The sequence below is a fragment of the Augochlora pura genome, chromosome 4 (assembly GCF_028453695.1).
Source record: "Augochlora pura isolate Apur16 chromosome 4, APUR_v2.2.1, whole genome shotgun sequence".
Taxonomy (NCBI): domain Eukaryota; kingdom Metazoa; phylum Arthropoda; class Insecta; order Hymenoptera; family Halictidae; genus Augochlora; species Augochlora pura.
In genome coordinates, this window is record NC_135775.1 from 8,272,990 (window position 1) to 8,289,488 (window position 16,499).

Sequence of the window (16,499 nt, forward strand, 5' to 3'; positions counted from 1 at the left end):
CTCGCATCTCCCGTCTAGATGATGCTCCGAACTGTCGTCATCAAACTTATCTTAGAATTGCTTTTAGATGATACCGAAATGTGATCTTGAGAAGTAGAGAAGGGATGTCGAAGCATTGTATGGAATACTGCGCGGTAGGTCAAAGTAGCAATTCTCGTGGAAGAGTTGTGAGGGTAGAGTAAAGTAGAGTTTCCTATTTAATGCCGAATTTTGTACAAAAGAAATCAATAAACTTTTCTACGTTCCCCCACACGTTATTCTGTATTGGATATTCCTTCCGTATTTCGTTGTTGTTGTTACTTTTGTGTTTGGAGAGTAACAAAAGAGAAATAGGAATAGTGGATTTTTACTGCTTCGCATTTGGTTTAATTATTGCTCCATAAATGCAAAAATGCGCTTACATAGGATAATTCTTTATTGTTACCATAATTTTGGTCTTATAAAGCGAGAAATATCTCATGAAAAGTATTTTTAAAAATTAACGCAAAGATACTATTCGGTGCAGCTTAAAAATCGATGATCATGTGATCGTAATTGCGAAAAATGATTTACGAGGTTCATTGAAGAGAACGCTTTTAAGGTTCAATTTACAGAACGATCAATGGTCGACCATGAATTATTTCGCATTAGGGCACCGTCCGACAAATTCCTATCAATGATCTACGTTCGTAGTCGGTCAATACAGATGAGAGATTTATTGACCCTTGCGTCATCAAATAGTCATATCTCAGCCACTCTGGAACCCAGTGAATGGAGTACTTCGAGAATTTGGAGGCCATCGAAATTCATTTGAATACTTTCCTCTTTCACCATACAAATGACAAATGAATTCTATGAACGAAGAATCACGAAGACACGCGGGATACAGGTGAAGGTCGTACCAAAAAATTCTGTTACCTATTCGAAACTATGAAATCAGTTTTCCTTCTCTTTTAGCTACCTGTCGTTCGTATAAAGTGTACGCTCGACTAATTTTATTAATTTATTAAATATAACTAACGAAATTATGTTTGATAATTTTTCTGACTCCATTTAGAGTTATTTTCAACGCTGACATACCTTGAAAATAAAAATAATATTGTTCTAGTTGAAATAATGATTTATTTTTCAATTTAAAATCTGTGAAACGAAATAATCCCCGAAATAATATGCAACAAAAAGATTCGATCGCATGAAATATTTACAGCAATTTCGCTTTCGGCATAAACAAAATAATATTTGGAACGATATTATTTTGAAAGAGATCACAGCCACGAAAATAATTATGAAATACAGTAATATGCTATATGAAATACAGTGATACGTTGTATGACACAATTATTTCAAGTAATGCCATTCGAAATGTTTCCGAAATCGATTTTCAGCACTGAACGCTTTCTGTCCAGTATAATGAAAAAATTGTGTTGCATCAAAATGTCGCTATTCGCAGCAAGAAACGTTCAAAGCCGAAGAATCTCGAGATTGTATAATTTCTCAGTTACGTATCGTCGTATTTTACAACGGTGTCCGTAGCCGTAAAGGAGGCACGTGGGTGCTTCACGGTACAGAATAAGTCACCGCCGCCAGCTTCTTTACGGTTCCACGTACACAAGGGTCTCACCTATGCAACGACGAAACTGTAGTCGAAAGCTCCGCGTGTGCCTGTTTCCCCGCCGAAAAACTGGCGACTGGTCACGCACTATTTTACGAGTTTCGCCGGGCCTCTAAATTAATCCAAGCTTTCCGGGACTAGGCGACCCTACGAGAGCGCCCCACCCCTTAGAAATGAAGTACGCCCCTGGTTTGTACACGTTGGGGTGGTTACTGTGTCGTTAAACTGCCATCCTTGATATCACTTTGCACCGTTGCTAGAAAACCTTTCCGTCGACCAGCGAATGAAGGAACCTCGGCTCGAGATTAGATGCGCCCTGCCGGGAAATTTGTTTCTGTTGACGGGCGGAGCAAAATAAAAACAAGAATTATCTACTCTCGCAAATAACCTCCCGCGTAAGATTCTTTTTCGGCGAGAGATGTGAAAAGCCTGCAGTTTCAATCATGCGCCGCCGGAATGCCCCAGTTCGTACCCGAGCACTGAAAGCCGAATAATTCTGAATCGGAGTGCCGCGACGCGCCGGCTCGCCGTCGCGCGAAATTATCGTTAAACAGCTTCACACTAAATTTGTCTCGTGTCTTGACACACTTCCGGCGGAAATCCGAGTCCTGCGAGTTAATCGAGCTCGTGGGAAATGCGCGATGATATGAACATATACCGTGGTAATTAACATATTATGTGCTTGAATTGAAAAATCTGTTCGATTATTTTCTATGAAAGAGTTCTTTTAATTTCAACGAGTTCGAAACAAAAAATGTGAGACAAGCCATGTTGGCCGATGGGATTAGCGTTGACACCTTCGCTACCACGTGAACGACTTCTTTTAACAAGTACTTTATTATATCAAATTACAATTGAGAAATTAAGTCGTATGACTACGATTACTTTCTTAACCCTCTCTCATGTATTTTAAGTTCTAAAAAAATTGAGAAGATAAAATGAGATTAGTATAAAAATTAACTTTTACATCTAAACAAATAATTTTGCATACGGATAATTTTTAAACGAAAATTATGTGTTCGATTTAACTCTCCAACTACAATCTTGTATCAATTAAGATTTAATTACTAAACAGTACAAAAGAAGACGTCTAAGTAATGTGTTGACGGTATCATGTCAAACAGCTCGCAACAGGAGATCATCGAAGCATTGTACGATTAGACGTGGAGAAAGTTTCGTTAACAGAATCCATGTATTTGGATAAGCCCCGGCTTGAGGCATGGTCTAAGTGCTGCCGAGTATCCATCATGTTCATTTCATGCGGTCAGAAGCGGGTAAATTAGGGACGATTATTAACGCGAGTAAACACGTTGCTAACAATGGACGAACGTTGATTACGCGGGGGTAGTTGGTACGGCCGATATTTTATTACTGGGAATGGAAGAGGCATCGGCAAGTTGAAACGCGTGCAACGTAGGAGCTAATTGTAAACATTTATCTAACGTGAAGGATTTATGGACAGCGCAAATGTATTCGCAAGACCCTCGCTTAATTACGCGGATTCCAAAGCATCATTAGCACCCTCAGTATTTAAGCTACAACGGAGAAAGCGAAAGTTTCTACTTTGGTCTGAGTTATACGAATTCACGCATGTAGATTATCGCAGGAAGCTCGTCTGGTATGGTTAGAATTAATTATACCAGACCCTTTATTGTGGATAAACACGCGAATTTGATGTCGTACAACATCGCGGCGAGCTTCCCGTTTTTAATAATCTACAGTCTGTCGCAAAAACTATGCCGTCTATCGAGAAATAATAATAAAACGGTAATACATATAATAATATATGTAATTACTATTATAAGAAGTATTGTATATATGGATATATATGTATAATGCAAAAAGGGAGAAATAGGAAATATAATAAATGTGTCTGAAAAATGGATATAGGTTTTAAAAATCATCAAGGTGAGATCCATAGTAATTTGCATTGGCTAGTGGATAGTTAAAACAACAAGTCGGTGCACGCAAATTAAATTGTACAATATGATTATTAACGATATTATGAATAACTCATAAATCGGAGAATGTGAATAGACACAGAACAGATATTATATAAGTTATGAGCATTTGTAAAGGATATGTTACAATAAACATAATTAATCACTAATTTGATTAATATTACTACTAATTTCACTCTGACAACAGTTTTAGCTACTTTGCATACGGCCATAAACAGTTTAATTATCCACAATGTCAGTGATTTATTACAGCTTTTACGGTTAGTTGCATTACAGAGAGTTTGTTGCCAGTTTATTGCAAAATTCTCTGAAATCTAAATTGCTATTTGCATTAAAATTGTAACGTAACCATACGCAGCCGCTGAATCTATTGTTCCCGTTTCAAAGGTGGAAGTACCTACGCCGCCGATAGAAGTTCGCCACGAGGCCGCTGTGAAATTTGGCGAACCGCGTAATCTAGCAGAACGAAGGTAATTGTTACGAGTGCGCGGGAGCAATCCGTAGCAACAAACTGAGAAAAGTGTTAATGGCACGAAATGGAATCGTTCCGGGCCCGGACTTGAGCGTCGCGGCAAATGATATACGCTGACTGCCCCGCCATTAAATTACATTGTTGCGAATATGGTAACGGCAAACAGCCAACACGGTAGATCATACATCTAAATTTTTGCTTGGACTTTATATCGGCAGTTAACTCGGATGATATACGCGCATAACGCTCGTCCAACGATGCCCACCAGCTTTTTGTAAGCGACCACCGCCGGCTTAAGCTTCAGCTGTTAGCTATTCGACCAAGTTTTATGTTGACCCACCAACTTGTTATTTACGACGGCCGTACGGCTAGACGCGGTACCCCTTTACACCCATTCAGACGAATCGACAGTTAATGACCGCACACCGAATATGTCTATTACTCATCAAAGATCATCCGCTTGACTAAGCTTGTCAGCTTCGAAGCAGTCCACCTTTAACCAGTTCGCACTGTATGTAACCAGTATAACGTAAATTGATATAATGATGTAAGTACGAGTAATGTAATCTGACTGGTAAGCATAGTACAATATAAACATAATACAAAGCCATACAAATAATATCAAAATTAGACATTCTTTTTATTATATTTTTTCATTTTAATTGACACTGAAATGGTTAAGATTCGTTCATGTTTCAACATTATTCATTATTCAGATATAATGATGTAAGTACGAGTCATTTAATCTGAATGGTATTCATAGTACTGTATAAACATCATATAAAGCCATAAAAATAATATAAAAATTACACATCCTTTTAATTATATTTTTTCATTTTAATTAACACTGAAATGATTAAGATTCATTCATGTTTCATCACTCAGATAATCGATTTTCCTACGTTCTCAATATTTTCATTGTTATTAAAAATCGAAATTATAGAAATTAGCAAAGTATAAAACGTACAGGATTTACATTAGCACGTAGCATTGTTTAATACTGATGCGATATAACAAATGCTAAACCCATAACTGGATCAGCGAGAAGCAAATAGGATTGAAGAAATTCTGGAAGGTTATTTACAAAGAAGAAACGGTAAGGAGACAATAAAATCGATACTCGTCAGTATGCCCACTGCGTAGACAAAACGCAAGGCTGATATTCTGGTTGCAGGAACACAGGGGTTTTCGAGTTGCGCCGCATGGAAGCACAGCCGGTCGTTTTATTGGTTGTTTTGAAATTCTAAAATATATCGGAAACGTGATGTCACAATGCTCGTAAACAATGCTATCGCATTTATACATGAGTTGCAGGATTAAACGGTTTACTAACCGATGAATGAAAATTTGCGACGATGTTACCGGAGCGAGTGAAACGACTATTGAACCGAATTGATATACATATTCGATGAACATCATTCCTTGCACAATATTTTAATGCGTGCTACTAACAAAGTAGAAAAATTGTTGATTGTTATGTACGTGCATCGACATTCGTTCGAATTTTTTGCCAAGCTGATTCAGATCTCTCGCAATTATGGTGCAAAATTCCTATGATTTATGATGTTTTCGCTATATAGTGCGAATAATTTATTACCGTGATTCGACGATAAAGCACGACGAAGAAGTAGAAAACAAGTATTGAAGACGCGAAGTTGGGTGATCAGACTTCCCTCGTTTACGAATGGCTGATTTTACTTCATCAGCATTTGTTTCGTTGGCGATAAAACGAAGAGATTTCAATGTGCTGTAAATATATAACATTTGAAAGTGTTGTATAATTAAAAAATGAAAAATCGAAGTTGCAATCCCTTTCTGCAACCCACTTTTTTTGCAGATTGATTTTGTATTTGCCTCCGCGTGCGCTCGTATTTTATATACCAGGATACTTTTTATTTTTTTTACGTGCTCATATTTCGGTTTTTATGCAACAAGTCGTCTAGATGAATGTCGATACAGGCGAGCAATTTAAAAAATTTTTATTAAAATGTTTTATTAATATTGCGTTCACCAGCGAGAATGTCGTGTGCGAGGAAATTCAATTGACTGATTTGCAACTTTGCCGAATACATGCGCCCCTAAAACGTTTTATAATAGCAACGCGGAACCAAAAATTCTATGCAACAGAATAATTTTTTAATATCGTACAATCGATAGGCTCGCCGAAATATGGCAGCGGAGCGGCAGGCGAGAATGTTTGCGAAATAATGTGTCTGAAGAATAAGAAGACAGAGGAGCAGCTTCGAAAACGTGACAATAGCCGACCGTGGCCAATTCATCACCCTTATTCCCATATGGGAAATATACAAAGTTTCGTGGACTGTCGATAGGCTGTCAAGAAAGTAAAACGTGGAAACGTGTAAAGGATATACAGGTTGGCAAACGTGGAATATCTTATAAGCGGTAAGAGTTGTCTTAAAAGTGTCTGTGGAAAAGTAGATAATAGCAGGAGACTTTGCTATACCGAACAATATCGCACAGTACATACTTCGTCCAATTTGTCTCAACATCCCCGAGAATACTAGGAGACAACTAAAGTTATATTGTTTTCGAAATCTCCACTAATCCACTTATTTAAAAATCATTTTTACTATACGACACTTTATACTAAATAATAGTCCAAATTTCGAATCCTAAGATTTCTCCACTGTACAACATTGTTCAGATCAACCTCCGTCGGTTTACGAAAATAAAATATATTATACTATATATTATTTACTGAAACAAAAGCATGACCTTTCGTAATTTTTTTACCATTTTAAAGAATTTTAATATTGGCGATTGTTTAGTAAACTAGATTGTCTAACATTACGAAAGAATTCAAGTCATTGTGGTGCAACGTTTTAAACTTGATTCCGCGTTGAAAAGTGTCTCGAGGATTTGATACTTTTAACGCCAGAGATAATCCTGTTTGCGAATGGTTCGCTGGTTTCGAAGCTTTAAAGACACGAAAAAAATTACAGCGGTGGATAATGTTTCCATGCTCGCGGGGAAAACTGGGATTCTTCTACTCCGCTTTCGTCGTCAAGGTAACCAAGACGCCAACTATAACGCCGTCCGCTGCCATCTATGCTAAACACGTGAATCCGACTTCTCTTTCTTTTACTGTGACCGCGATCCTTTATTGCCAATTGCGACTGGGGGAAGTGTAAAACGTGTGAGGGACTCCACTTGTACAGAACGATCCAACCAAATGGGACGGGTTATATCTCGAGTTTCATTGGAAGTAGAAAAAAGATTGTGCAAGAAAAAAGCTCAAGGTTGTGGCTAGATCTATCTTCTTGCCGCTTCGCAAAATCTACACTTTTCTCGATGCAATTACACTGGTTAAAAAAGGATTCGGATACCTTTTGAAATAAAATAACATTCTTTCAAATTTAATGAAATGACTTGATCTTATTTGGAGATATTAAGGGAACTGTGTACCAGTTTTCTATAAATTTATAATTATATATCCATATTCCTCAATTTTATCGAAATAATTTTGTATAACACTAAATTGATTAGTAATGATACTTTTATTGCTAATTACTCTTCTTTAGAATCCTCGTTTTCAAGAAACGTCTATATATATAACAATGTCTGTTATATCTTTCAGCTACAAAAATAATCATAATGAGAAGTCGATAGAAAACAGCTGCGTATTCAGGTGCTTCGGAAGCCGAGTTTATCGCTGTCCCAGAAATGCAATTTTTCGGGAACAGCACGAGGAAATGTTTATGAATCAATCGAGTGGTTAAGCAAGCTGTTCCGGGAGCTGCTTTTTACTAGAAACTTGCCAGTTTTCTGCTGACCACGTATGCTGCTAGTGTCCCATCCGATCGTTTTCAATAGCGCGCGGGACCATCGTAAACTCGCCATGCGGTTCTTCGACACAGCTTCCTCGCCATTTTTATACAACGGACCTGCAACGGATTTTTCACACAACAAGCTTATCCATCGATTTCTTTAGTTATACCGTCCTCACCATGGCGTGCTCGTACACGTGTCGCTGATTATGAAGACGGCCTCCGAAACTTGCATTCAGTACTAAAAACGCAACAATAAGCTATTGAACTTTTTTTCTACATTCATCATTTATTCTATTTTAAATCAACATCAATTCTTCCATTTATTTTGTCTTTTAACTTTAATAGACTAGTGATTAATTAAGAGCATTTTATTAAAACTATATGATCGACGATGATCCTCATAATTTTCAATTTTATTAATTAATTTTGTAAAATATATTTTTTATGATCCTTCTTGTAGATTTATTATTTTCGTCGTTGTTCCTAGCGTAAAAGCAACTTATTTCATTTCTGTTAATAAAACGATCCCAGTCACCGCGGTCGTTCCAAGGGAAGAATAAAAAATCTGTATAAAAATTGATGTTAATGAGTTGAAGATAATTCAGCGGAATACTTGATCCCTTTGATCATTTTGACTACGTTATATTTGACCTCTATTCACTTTAGCCGTGAATAATACGACACCGTCTGTAAAGTTCCCCGATGAAGTAGTCTCATTAAAATTCCGAGAAATGGAAGATTGAGAGAAACAGAAGAAAATCGGATAACGAACCGGAAAAAGTGATCGAACAGAAACAGTAGAACATAATGAGAAGCAAATCTCGCCTTAAACGACAACCGCGCGGACACGGTTGCCAGACAAACCGGTATTTATCGGCACAATCGGTTCTGGTTAATTCAATTTAGTCGAGCCTAGCAACTAACGCCGCTCGAATATCATTTACATAGGCGAGCCGGCGAGCAACTTCAATTCTCTTTTATTTCTTTCTTAATATTCAATGATCCTATTAAGCTACGGTCGCCACAAATCTTTGTTTCCATCACGTTTCACCGTTTTCGAGATTCGGAGATAAGACGAGTGTGCCTAGAATGTGCGACGGGCTCACCCCGTTTCGTATGCGGTGGTTCCTTGTATCCGAGGGTTATGCTTTATCGTGACCGGTCGACAATTATCGCGACGCTCGGCCCTGTTATGTATTATTCGAATGAAAATTTCAAGACGGCAGTTAAGTGGTTAGGGTTTAGTCGGCGAGCGTAGATTCAATTTCGGATAACGCTGCGTGAACCGGCGTCGCGCAAACGGGACCGTTTCAACGCGAATTTTTCAAAGGATTACGCGCATATCCGAAGAGTAGAAATGGCTCGCTTTCAGTATTCCGTAAAAATTCGATGTTGAAACTTGCGAACGACACGATCTTTAAAAAGAGACGAAGCGTCCTTTGGCTTTTCCATTTTCGTAACTGTTACACGACAGTTTGCGAGCAAGTTATTCAATATTCGTACATGAAAAGCACTTGAATACCTTCTCTAACGAAATTATATTCCATTAAGAAAACTACCTGGTTTTCAAAGTTTCGCGACACATTAAACTTAAGCTTAACAGCTCACTCGCTCCGGATACAATTACTTTCTATTTTCCCGGTTCTGCATCAAGAATGATATTTCATTACTTGTTTTTTTCTCCTTTCTACAACAGTATCCGTGTGTTGCGCTTGAATTATTTAATATCGGGTCGACGAGAAGAACAAATCGCGCGAGCTTCTGTTTACAAATACCAGGAAGGGTAATTAGACGTGTCAAATGGAAGACGGAATTAGCATGACAAACGCGGACCTAAACAGTGTACGTTTCGTCGACACGTTTCCTTCGTCGAGATGAAAATCTGACAGATTAGTTGACGCCATGATTGAGTAAGCATGCATATCAAAGGTGTCACACGAAGGAAATCCATTGTCCGCGTCGTAATAATTTCCCGTGCTGCGGAAACGAGTTAATATATTGGCAGGTGACTCGCCTTTCGATCTCATCTCCGGCCCAAAAGCAAATTACTCGACCAAAGCGAGGAAATAGCGAGGGTTGCGTTGAGGGGGTCCTTCGTGTCCATGGCACGCGATGTCATATCACGTTATTGAGAGCTACTTGTCATTCTCTGCTTTGGCGTCACAGGATGTCCGTGTGGATCATTCAATTAATTCCACCTTTACTCACATAAATACCGATGATAATCGCAGGAAAGTTCTGCGGGGCTAGCATTGCTCGTTGCCGCTTGATATCGCGATCTTATGTACGAATTTTCGTACACACGATGGAAACAAACTAAGTTTTGCACGAATCATTTCAACAATTAGTCTGTATTAATTATATTTAATTCAGTACGATAAAACACTCTTTGAAAGTATATTTTTTAAATTAAAATTCTGTATTTTTCCAAGTGTATTCTTTTCGCGATTTTGACATTTTCTTCTTTTACTCGTGACAATTTGTTTTGTAATAATTATAGTTAAGTTGATAAATATATCATACAGACTAGTTTGTCTATTTCTTTGTTTCAAAAGAATTATTTTTAAAAATATTAACAAATCCTAGAAACATCTGATGGAGTAGACCTGAATAGTAACTCTCAATAATAATAATAACATGATTAAACTGTACGTGTCAGAATCAAATAACCAAAATTGTGGGGTCGAACATTTTGCTAAAGCATGGACGACTGTTTTATTACTTCGTCGAGTATATAGTAGATATCAATGAAACGTTACCGTACTGTATTTTCGAAACGATAATACGTTTGTGATATTAATACGTTTACTACTATGTCCTAAATGCGTAGAATTTCAATACCATCAATAACAAATGAAATTCGATCATAATTTATGTTATATTCGAATAATTTATGTTAGTTCGTATTTTTGTCAGACACGAGTATGAAATTCTGTCTCGCTACGTAGTTAAAACAGAGGAGAATAATTTAAAAATTGTGAAACCGTTAGGTGAACAATGTAATTTAATTTCGGTAGTGTATATGATAAAGTAATTGTGTGCGGATAATATACGAGCCTCATAAACGTCTTGGTGTTAAAAATTATTGCCCTAGTAAACCGAGAACTATTTCTGTTAGAGGTTCATTTATAAATGCCACAGGTATACCAAAGACTCTGATTGCGATGCTCGTAGATAATCATCGATAGTAACCCTCCTTCAGACCAACTTAATGTATTCTGGGTGTGTGCTTACCGCTCTATCTATCCGACAGTCTCGATCGATTAAAAAAATTAACATCCCTTCTACGCACGAAATTACAATAACAAAAAATATTGTGGCCATTTAATGTATATGTAGAATGAACAACATTCAAAAGTGAATAAAATCAAATTTGAGATTTGTTCGTATTAAAAAGAATAAGAATTTGTTTAAAATTGAAATCGATTAATAGAATGCATTTTCAAAAATATGCTTCCAAAATTGTTAAAATTCAATTATAGTTTCTTCTATTTTTTTGTTGTACATACATTTATGCATTTATAATGATACTGAAGAACATTTGGAGTAGTAAATTGATATAAATAGATTTCATCGTAACAAATCAATATGCAGTAATGTTCGTTATAAATGTATAAAATATGTATCCCGAATGGTCACTAGTGTATAAAATATATTATAAATAAAAACATGATCGTATTTACCAATATCATTAAATGTTTCACCATCCACCATTCAATTAGAAGAATTCAAATATGACGACAAGGTAAAACACACAAAAGTACTGTGTAGCTACTGTGTTAATCGTTAAAAATACAAAAATTTCATCGAATCGTAAACATTTTAAAAAAGGTGTCACCAAATCGAGCGTATGTACCACCGTACTGAAATTATTCACGAATCGACAAAACGCGATCAATTTGAACATCGTAGTGTATAGTGGCGCCATTCAAGTGTAAAAGGTGAAGTTAACGCAACAGACTACCTCATCCGTTCAAATTCCTCCGATGTCACAGGGAACAAGCGATATCCCAATAAAAAACATTAAACAATATCGCAAAACTTTTCGGAAATCCGTGCGGGTTTCTCTACCGTCAAAACCAGAGAAAAACGGAAAGAGTAAGAGCTTACCTGCACAGAAACAGCTCCGGCATTTCGTAAACAGTGTAATCTACTCCTGTCGAACTCGCGAAAAAGGACATGGGCGAGCGAGCAGCCGGGCAGATACAGGTAGAGCGCGAGAGTAGAGAAAAGTGTAACGAGAAAGAGATAAAGAAGGAGAGAGGACGAAGGACACGGCTGTTGCATCCTGGCGTAGGAGTGCATCAACAGGATCTCGCCGGACCAAGTAGCTTCGGCGTGCCGGTGGTGGGGTTATGGAACGGGTCCGATGGTGGGGGGATCGGCGATCAGTGGTCGCTGGAGGGGGAACGGCACGAAGCGGAGAGCCGAGTGGAGCTCCCTCTGGCGAAGACCTCGTGTCAGTCGAGCCGTGTGCCGCGTCGCGGTAGTGTTGTGTCGTGGGGCCGCGATTCGCGTGTCGCGTCAACCACCAGCGACGCTTTTGTTTCCTGTGATTATGAGCGATGTGAGTTCAGTGAAGCCGAATCGAAGATCGTCACCGTGGTCCTCTCCGTGCTCGTCGTTCCGTTACAGTCCATCCACAGTCCAGTGAGAAAAGGATCGAGAAAACGCGCGACCGAATACTACCGCTAAAGTTTCGTGGACGTTCGTTGCGGACCGCGTGCTCCCAGCCGTGTGTCGGTCCGCAGGCTCTTTTCGGGGGGTTTTTCAAGGTTACGGTTCGGTTGCCGGCACGAACGATCCGGGCCGCTGCTTCTGCCCGTTTTTTCTGTCACTCGGCGTGCAACAAAACGCACGCCCTCGATATCAAACGAGAAGCTTCTCTTCTTCGCGGTCCGGGTCCCGAGACACCATCGTCGACTCTTCTTCTTCTCGTTCTTCATCTACTAGTCGGTCTTCTTCCCTGACGTTCGGCAACCGTCGCGTGTGGCAAAAGAGATATACGTATTATCCCCGGTGAGTTTGTGTCAAGCATGCAAAGGTGTTCGTTATATCAGTGAAGAAAAAAAGAAATCGTAGTCGTTGGAGCCCCTGTCGGTGGTCGTTGCAAATGGATAATAGTGTCGGAACGGAGCTGCTTGTGCGACGACAGGAATTCTCAAGGTCACGGGAGAACCAGCCAGAGAGACGTCAGGATCATAATAGCGACACAGGGTAGCGGGACGAAACTCTAACGACCAATTTCGGTATCGTGAAACTCGAGAAAATAGAAAAGCTGAAACACGTTCGACTTGAAATCGTGCGTGCTGCAAGGAGTGGGATAAAGAGGAGGAGAGAGAGAAAGAAAGATTGAGTGTGTGTGTCTGTTGCGACTAGGTTGTTTACTCGCGGGATAAAACGCGGACCGATTAAAAGAGACTGAAACGAATCGCGCGAAGTCAGTGTCCCTTTGTCTGCTGGACCCCGGTGGCCGTTGACCCTGTGCGAGGCCGCTGAATGTTTCTGCAGCGCGTAAAAAGCAAGGACAACCGAAGTGACGGAGGACGACACGGTCCATACATAAAAAATTAATTTCTCGTCGCGCGGTCGGCGGCGTTACCGTTCTCCGCGGCGGCTGATAAAAGTTTCAGTTGTAATTTGCAGGTTGCCCCGGTGTGCCCCCTCCCCCTTCTCCTTTCAACCTCCCTCCCCGAACGGCTCCCACCCCAACCTACCGATGCTGGGTTCTCTCGTGTGCTTCCATCGGGACACGTGTACGAGCGCCGGTTTCGATTTGGGGTTGAAATGATTGGCCTCTCCCCGTAGGTCTCTGCTGGCCGCTACCCCGACCGCGGTTCGTGAAACGGAGGCAGGGACACGGAGCGCGATTAACTGCGTTCGTCTTTTAATTCGCACCTATATACATACAGGCACACGTAGAAAGAGAGGGAGATACCATACCTTTATATCGTGTACGTGTACGTGTACATCTACGTACACGCGAAGCGTTCGAGCGAATCAAGCGAGTGGCTTTGTAGAAGCGTTCAAGAGGAGATCGTATCGATACATTGGACCAGTTGGACGGTCCGCGCCTCGTAATGAGCTAGAGCAGTGTACGTTGGGGATCGAACGTGACCGGTGCAGTAGCCCCCCGCATCCTCTATCCGGTATCCTCGAAGGAGCCGTTAATCGAGGTGCCGCCCATTACACGAAAAACCAATCGGGCCTGGGATCGTCTCGCCCTCGGAGGGAATCGGTCCACCCGATTGAATCGCGAATATTATACGTGATTTCTTCGGTTGAGCGTCGTTGCCGGGTCGAACGGACGTGGTCTACGGGACTAGTTCTCGCCCGGTTATCTCGCTCTCTCTTTCTCTTTTTCTCTCCTGCGTAACGATCGAAGATGTCACGGCGTACAGTAGCAGTAGCAACAACAGCCGCATCGAGAGGTACCGTCGCGTAAGAGTTGGCAACCGGCGACGAAGGGCGAGAGAGAACGACACCAAACACGGGGCTGATTAGAGCTGCGGGGGCAGCAGACTCTCGCTTAGGCGAAACTTTAAGAAAGAGCCGCGCGAGGGCGTTCTCGAAGCGTTTTCACGGTCATTAAACACATCGCGGCAGAGATGACGATGGCTAGCAACATCGTGGTGGAGTGGTTGCGTTCCCTCCACCTGGGCCAATACTCCGAATCGTTCATCGACAACGGCTACGACGACCTTGAGATCTGCAAGCAGATCGGCGATCCCGATCTCGACGCGATCGGGGTCTTCAACCAGAGCCATCGCGCTCGGTTGCTGCAGTCCGTGAAGACCCTCCGGGAAGAGGGCGCCGCGAGCGTTTACTTCACGCTGGAGGAGAGCAACGATTGTCTCTGCGACAATGTCAGCTCCAAGTCCTCTAGGACGTCCTCCGAGAGACCACCCAGCGATAAAGAGGCACAGAGGGCATCGCCGACCGCCAGTTCTTCCAGCGGCGGTCAGGAATTAACCAAGTTCGCGGACGAGTACGAAGAGGGAAAGGCGGAGCTCGTCAGAATCCCGGGGATGCAGCTCAGGATGTTGCTGCAGGAGAAGCTGAGACACGACGGCATCAGGCTCGCCTGTCAACCGTACACAACACCGGTGAGTTCGGACCTGTCTTTGTTTATTCGTAATTTCAATTCGGTTTGTTCGATGTACCTGTCGCGACGCTTCGCGGAAACAGGTCGCTCAGCTTCCGGCAAGGCGATCGTGAAAGAAATTGTGAACCAAGATGTCACGAAGTTAATCGTCTAAAATTTATCGGTATTTGTTGCAAGTGTTAATGGAAGCTTGGGAGTCAATATAGGCAGTCGATGCAAAATTGCATACCCTCAAGTTTTTATTTTTTTAATTTCTTTGTCACTTAGTAGTCATTAAACGTGAGTAAGGATCTTAATATTCCAGATCAACCATAGACTCTGAATATGTCGATCATAGGCTGTGTCTCTTCTATTTTTACTCCCTCCAGTGAGATTGAGTTGTGATTCTAGGCGGCGCTAGCTGTTGGGTGTTTGAGATAATTGCGGTTAATATTGTGTGGTTCGTATTGATGATTTTAGAACATTATTGTAGCTTAAACAAGGTATTTTATTTAAATAGAAATAGCTTGACACATTGCCAATTGTATGAGTTGAAGATAACGTACATGTAAGATAAGTGTAGTAGAATTATTAAATGAAGAGCCTTCTTTATTTTCTATTTTTCTTCTGTCATTCTTTTATTTAGTTGTACAAAGTAACAATGTTCTATTTTCATTTGAAAAATATTTGTGCTGTATAAACTTCAAATTACACAGTTTAATACTATAGATATGTTTAAGAGTAGTTTGAAATAAAAACGACAGTTAACAGTGTTATTAAAATTGTTTTTAAAGAAAGGACCATTTATTATTAAATTGAGTACGTTTGAACAAGAGCACAGACAGTTTAATTCGAATCGCATCGGGATTGGAACGCAATAAACATGTTAAATAAATATATTGCTTCTATAATGGAATATGCTAGAACGAACTAATTGGTTCTAAACCGCATTCATTATAGAATCTGTTGGTCCTAGTATATACCGAAACACATATATTTAAAGGTAATCCGTTTCCAATTCACGGTTTAGAAAAATATAACTACTGAATACACTCAATCACTGAGGGAGAAAATTCGATGCTATTACAAATTTAACGCAACATTATAATATCAGTTTTTGAAGGGTAATTTTATTAAGTACCATCAACTTAATAATAACAATAATTTATGTGTTAAATCTTTTATGCGACAAGACTTATATCAACAAAGAATTAATAATGTAAATGTCACGTATAAATAAAAGGTTCATCAACTAATAATCCTGGTACCATTAAATATTGAACTATTGTCTAAAGTAAATTCATAAATTATATACATACATCAATTATTCAAATTGCTAATCTATATATTAATACTAAACACGTAAACTAAAGATATAAATAACATATGTAATTTATGTAAACACTAAATATTAAACGTATAAATATTAAACATATCCAACCATATCGTTATTTTCAACTGTGCTAATGAATCTACAACATGTGTTAGACTTTTAAAGGCCTATTCGATTTAATAATAATTCAGAGCAGAAGATGCAGAAAACTCGTAAGCCTCGCGAGACACGTCCAGAGCGCGGATTAACCCGTGATTCATTGTTTCG

General features: G+C 39.8%; 1 protein-coding gene across 1 annotated transcript in view; it reads left to right on the forward strand.

Annotated features, from left to right (window-relative positions):
• The first annotated feature begins 12,296 nt into the window (after nt 1-12,296).
• Nucleotides 12,297-16,499, forward strand: part of LOC144468820 (sterile alpha motif domain-containing protein 5-like) — a 267,901-nt gene continuing 263,698 nt past the window's right edge. The window contains exon 1 of the mRNA XM_078178569.1: nt 12,297-14,921. Coding sequence (XP_078034695.1) covers nt 14,424-14,921 — 498 coding nt within the window. The 5' untranslated portion in view covers nt 12,297-14,423. The remainder of the gene's footprint in view (nt 14,922-16,499) is intronic.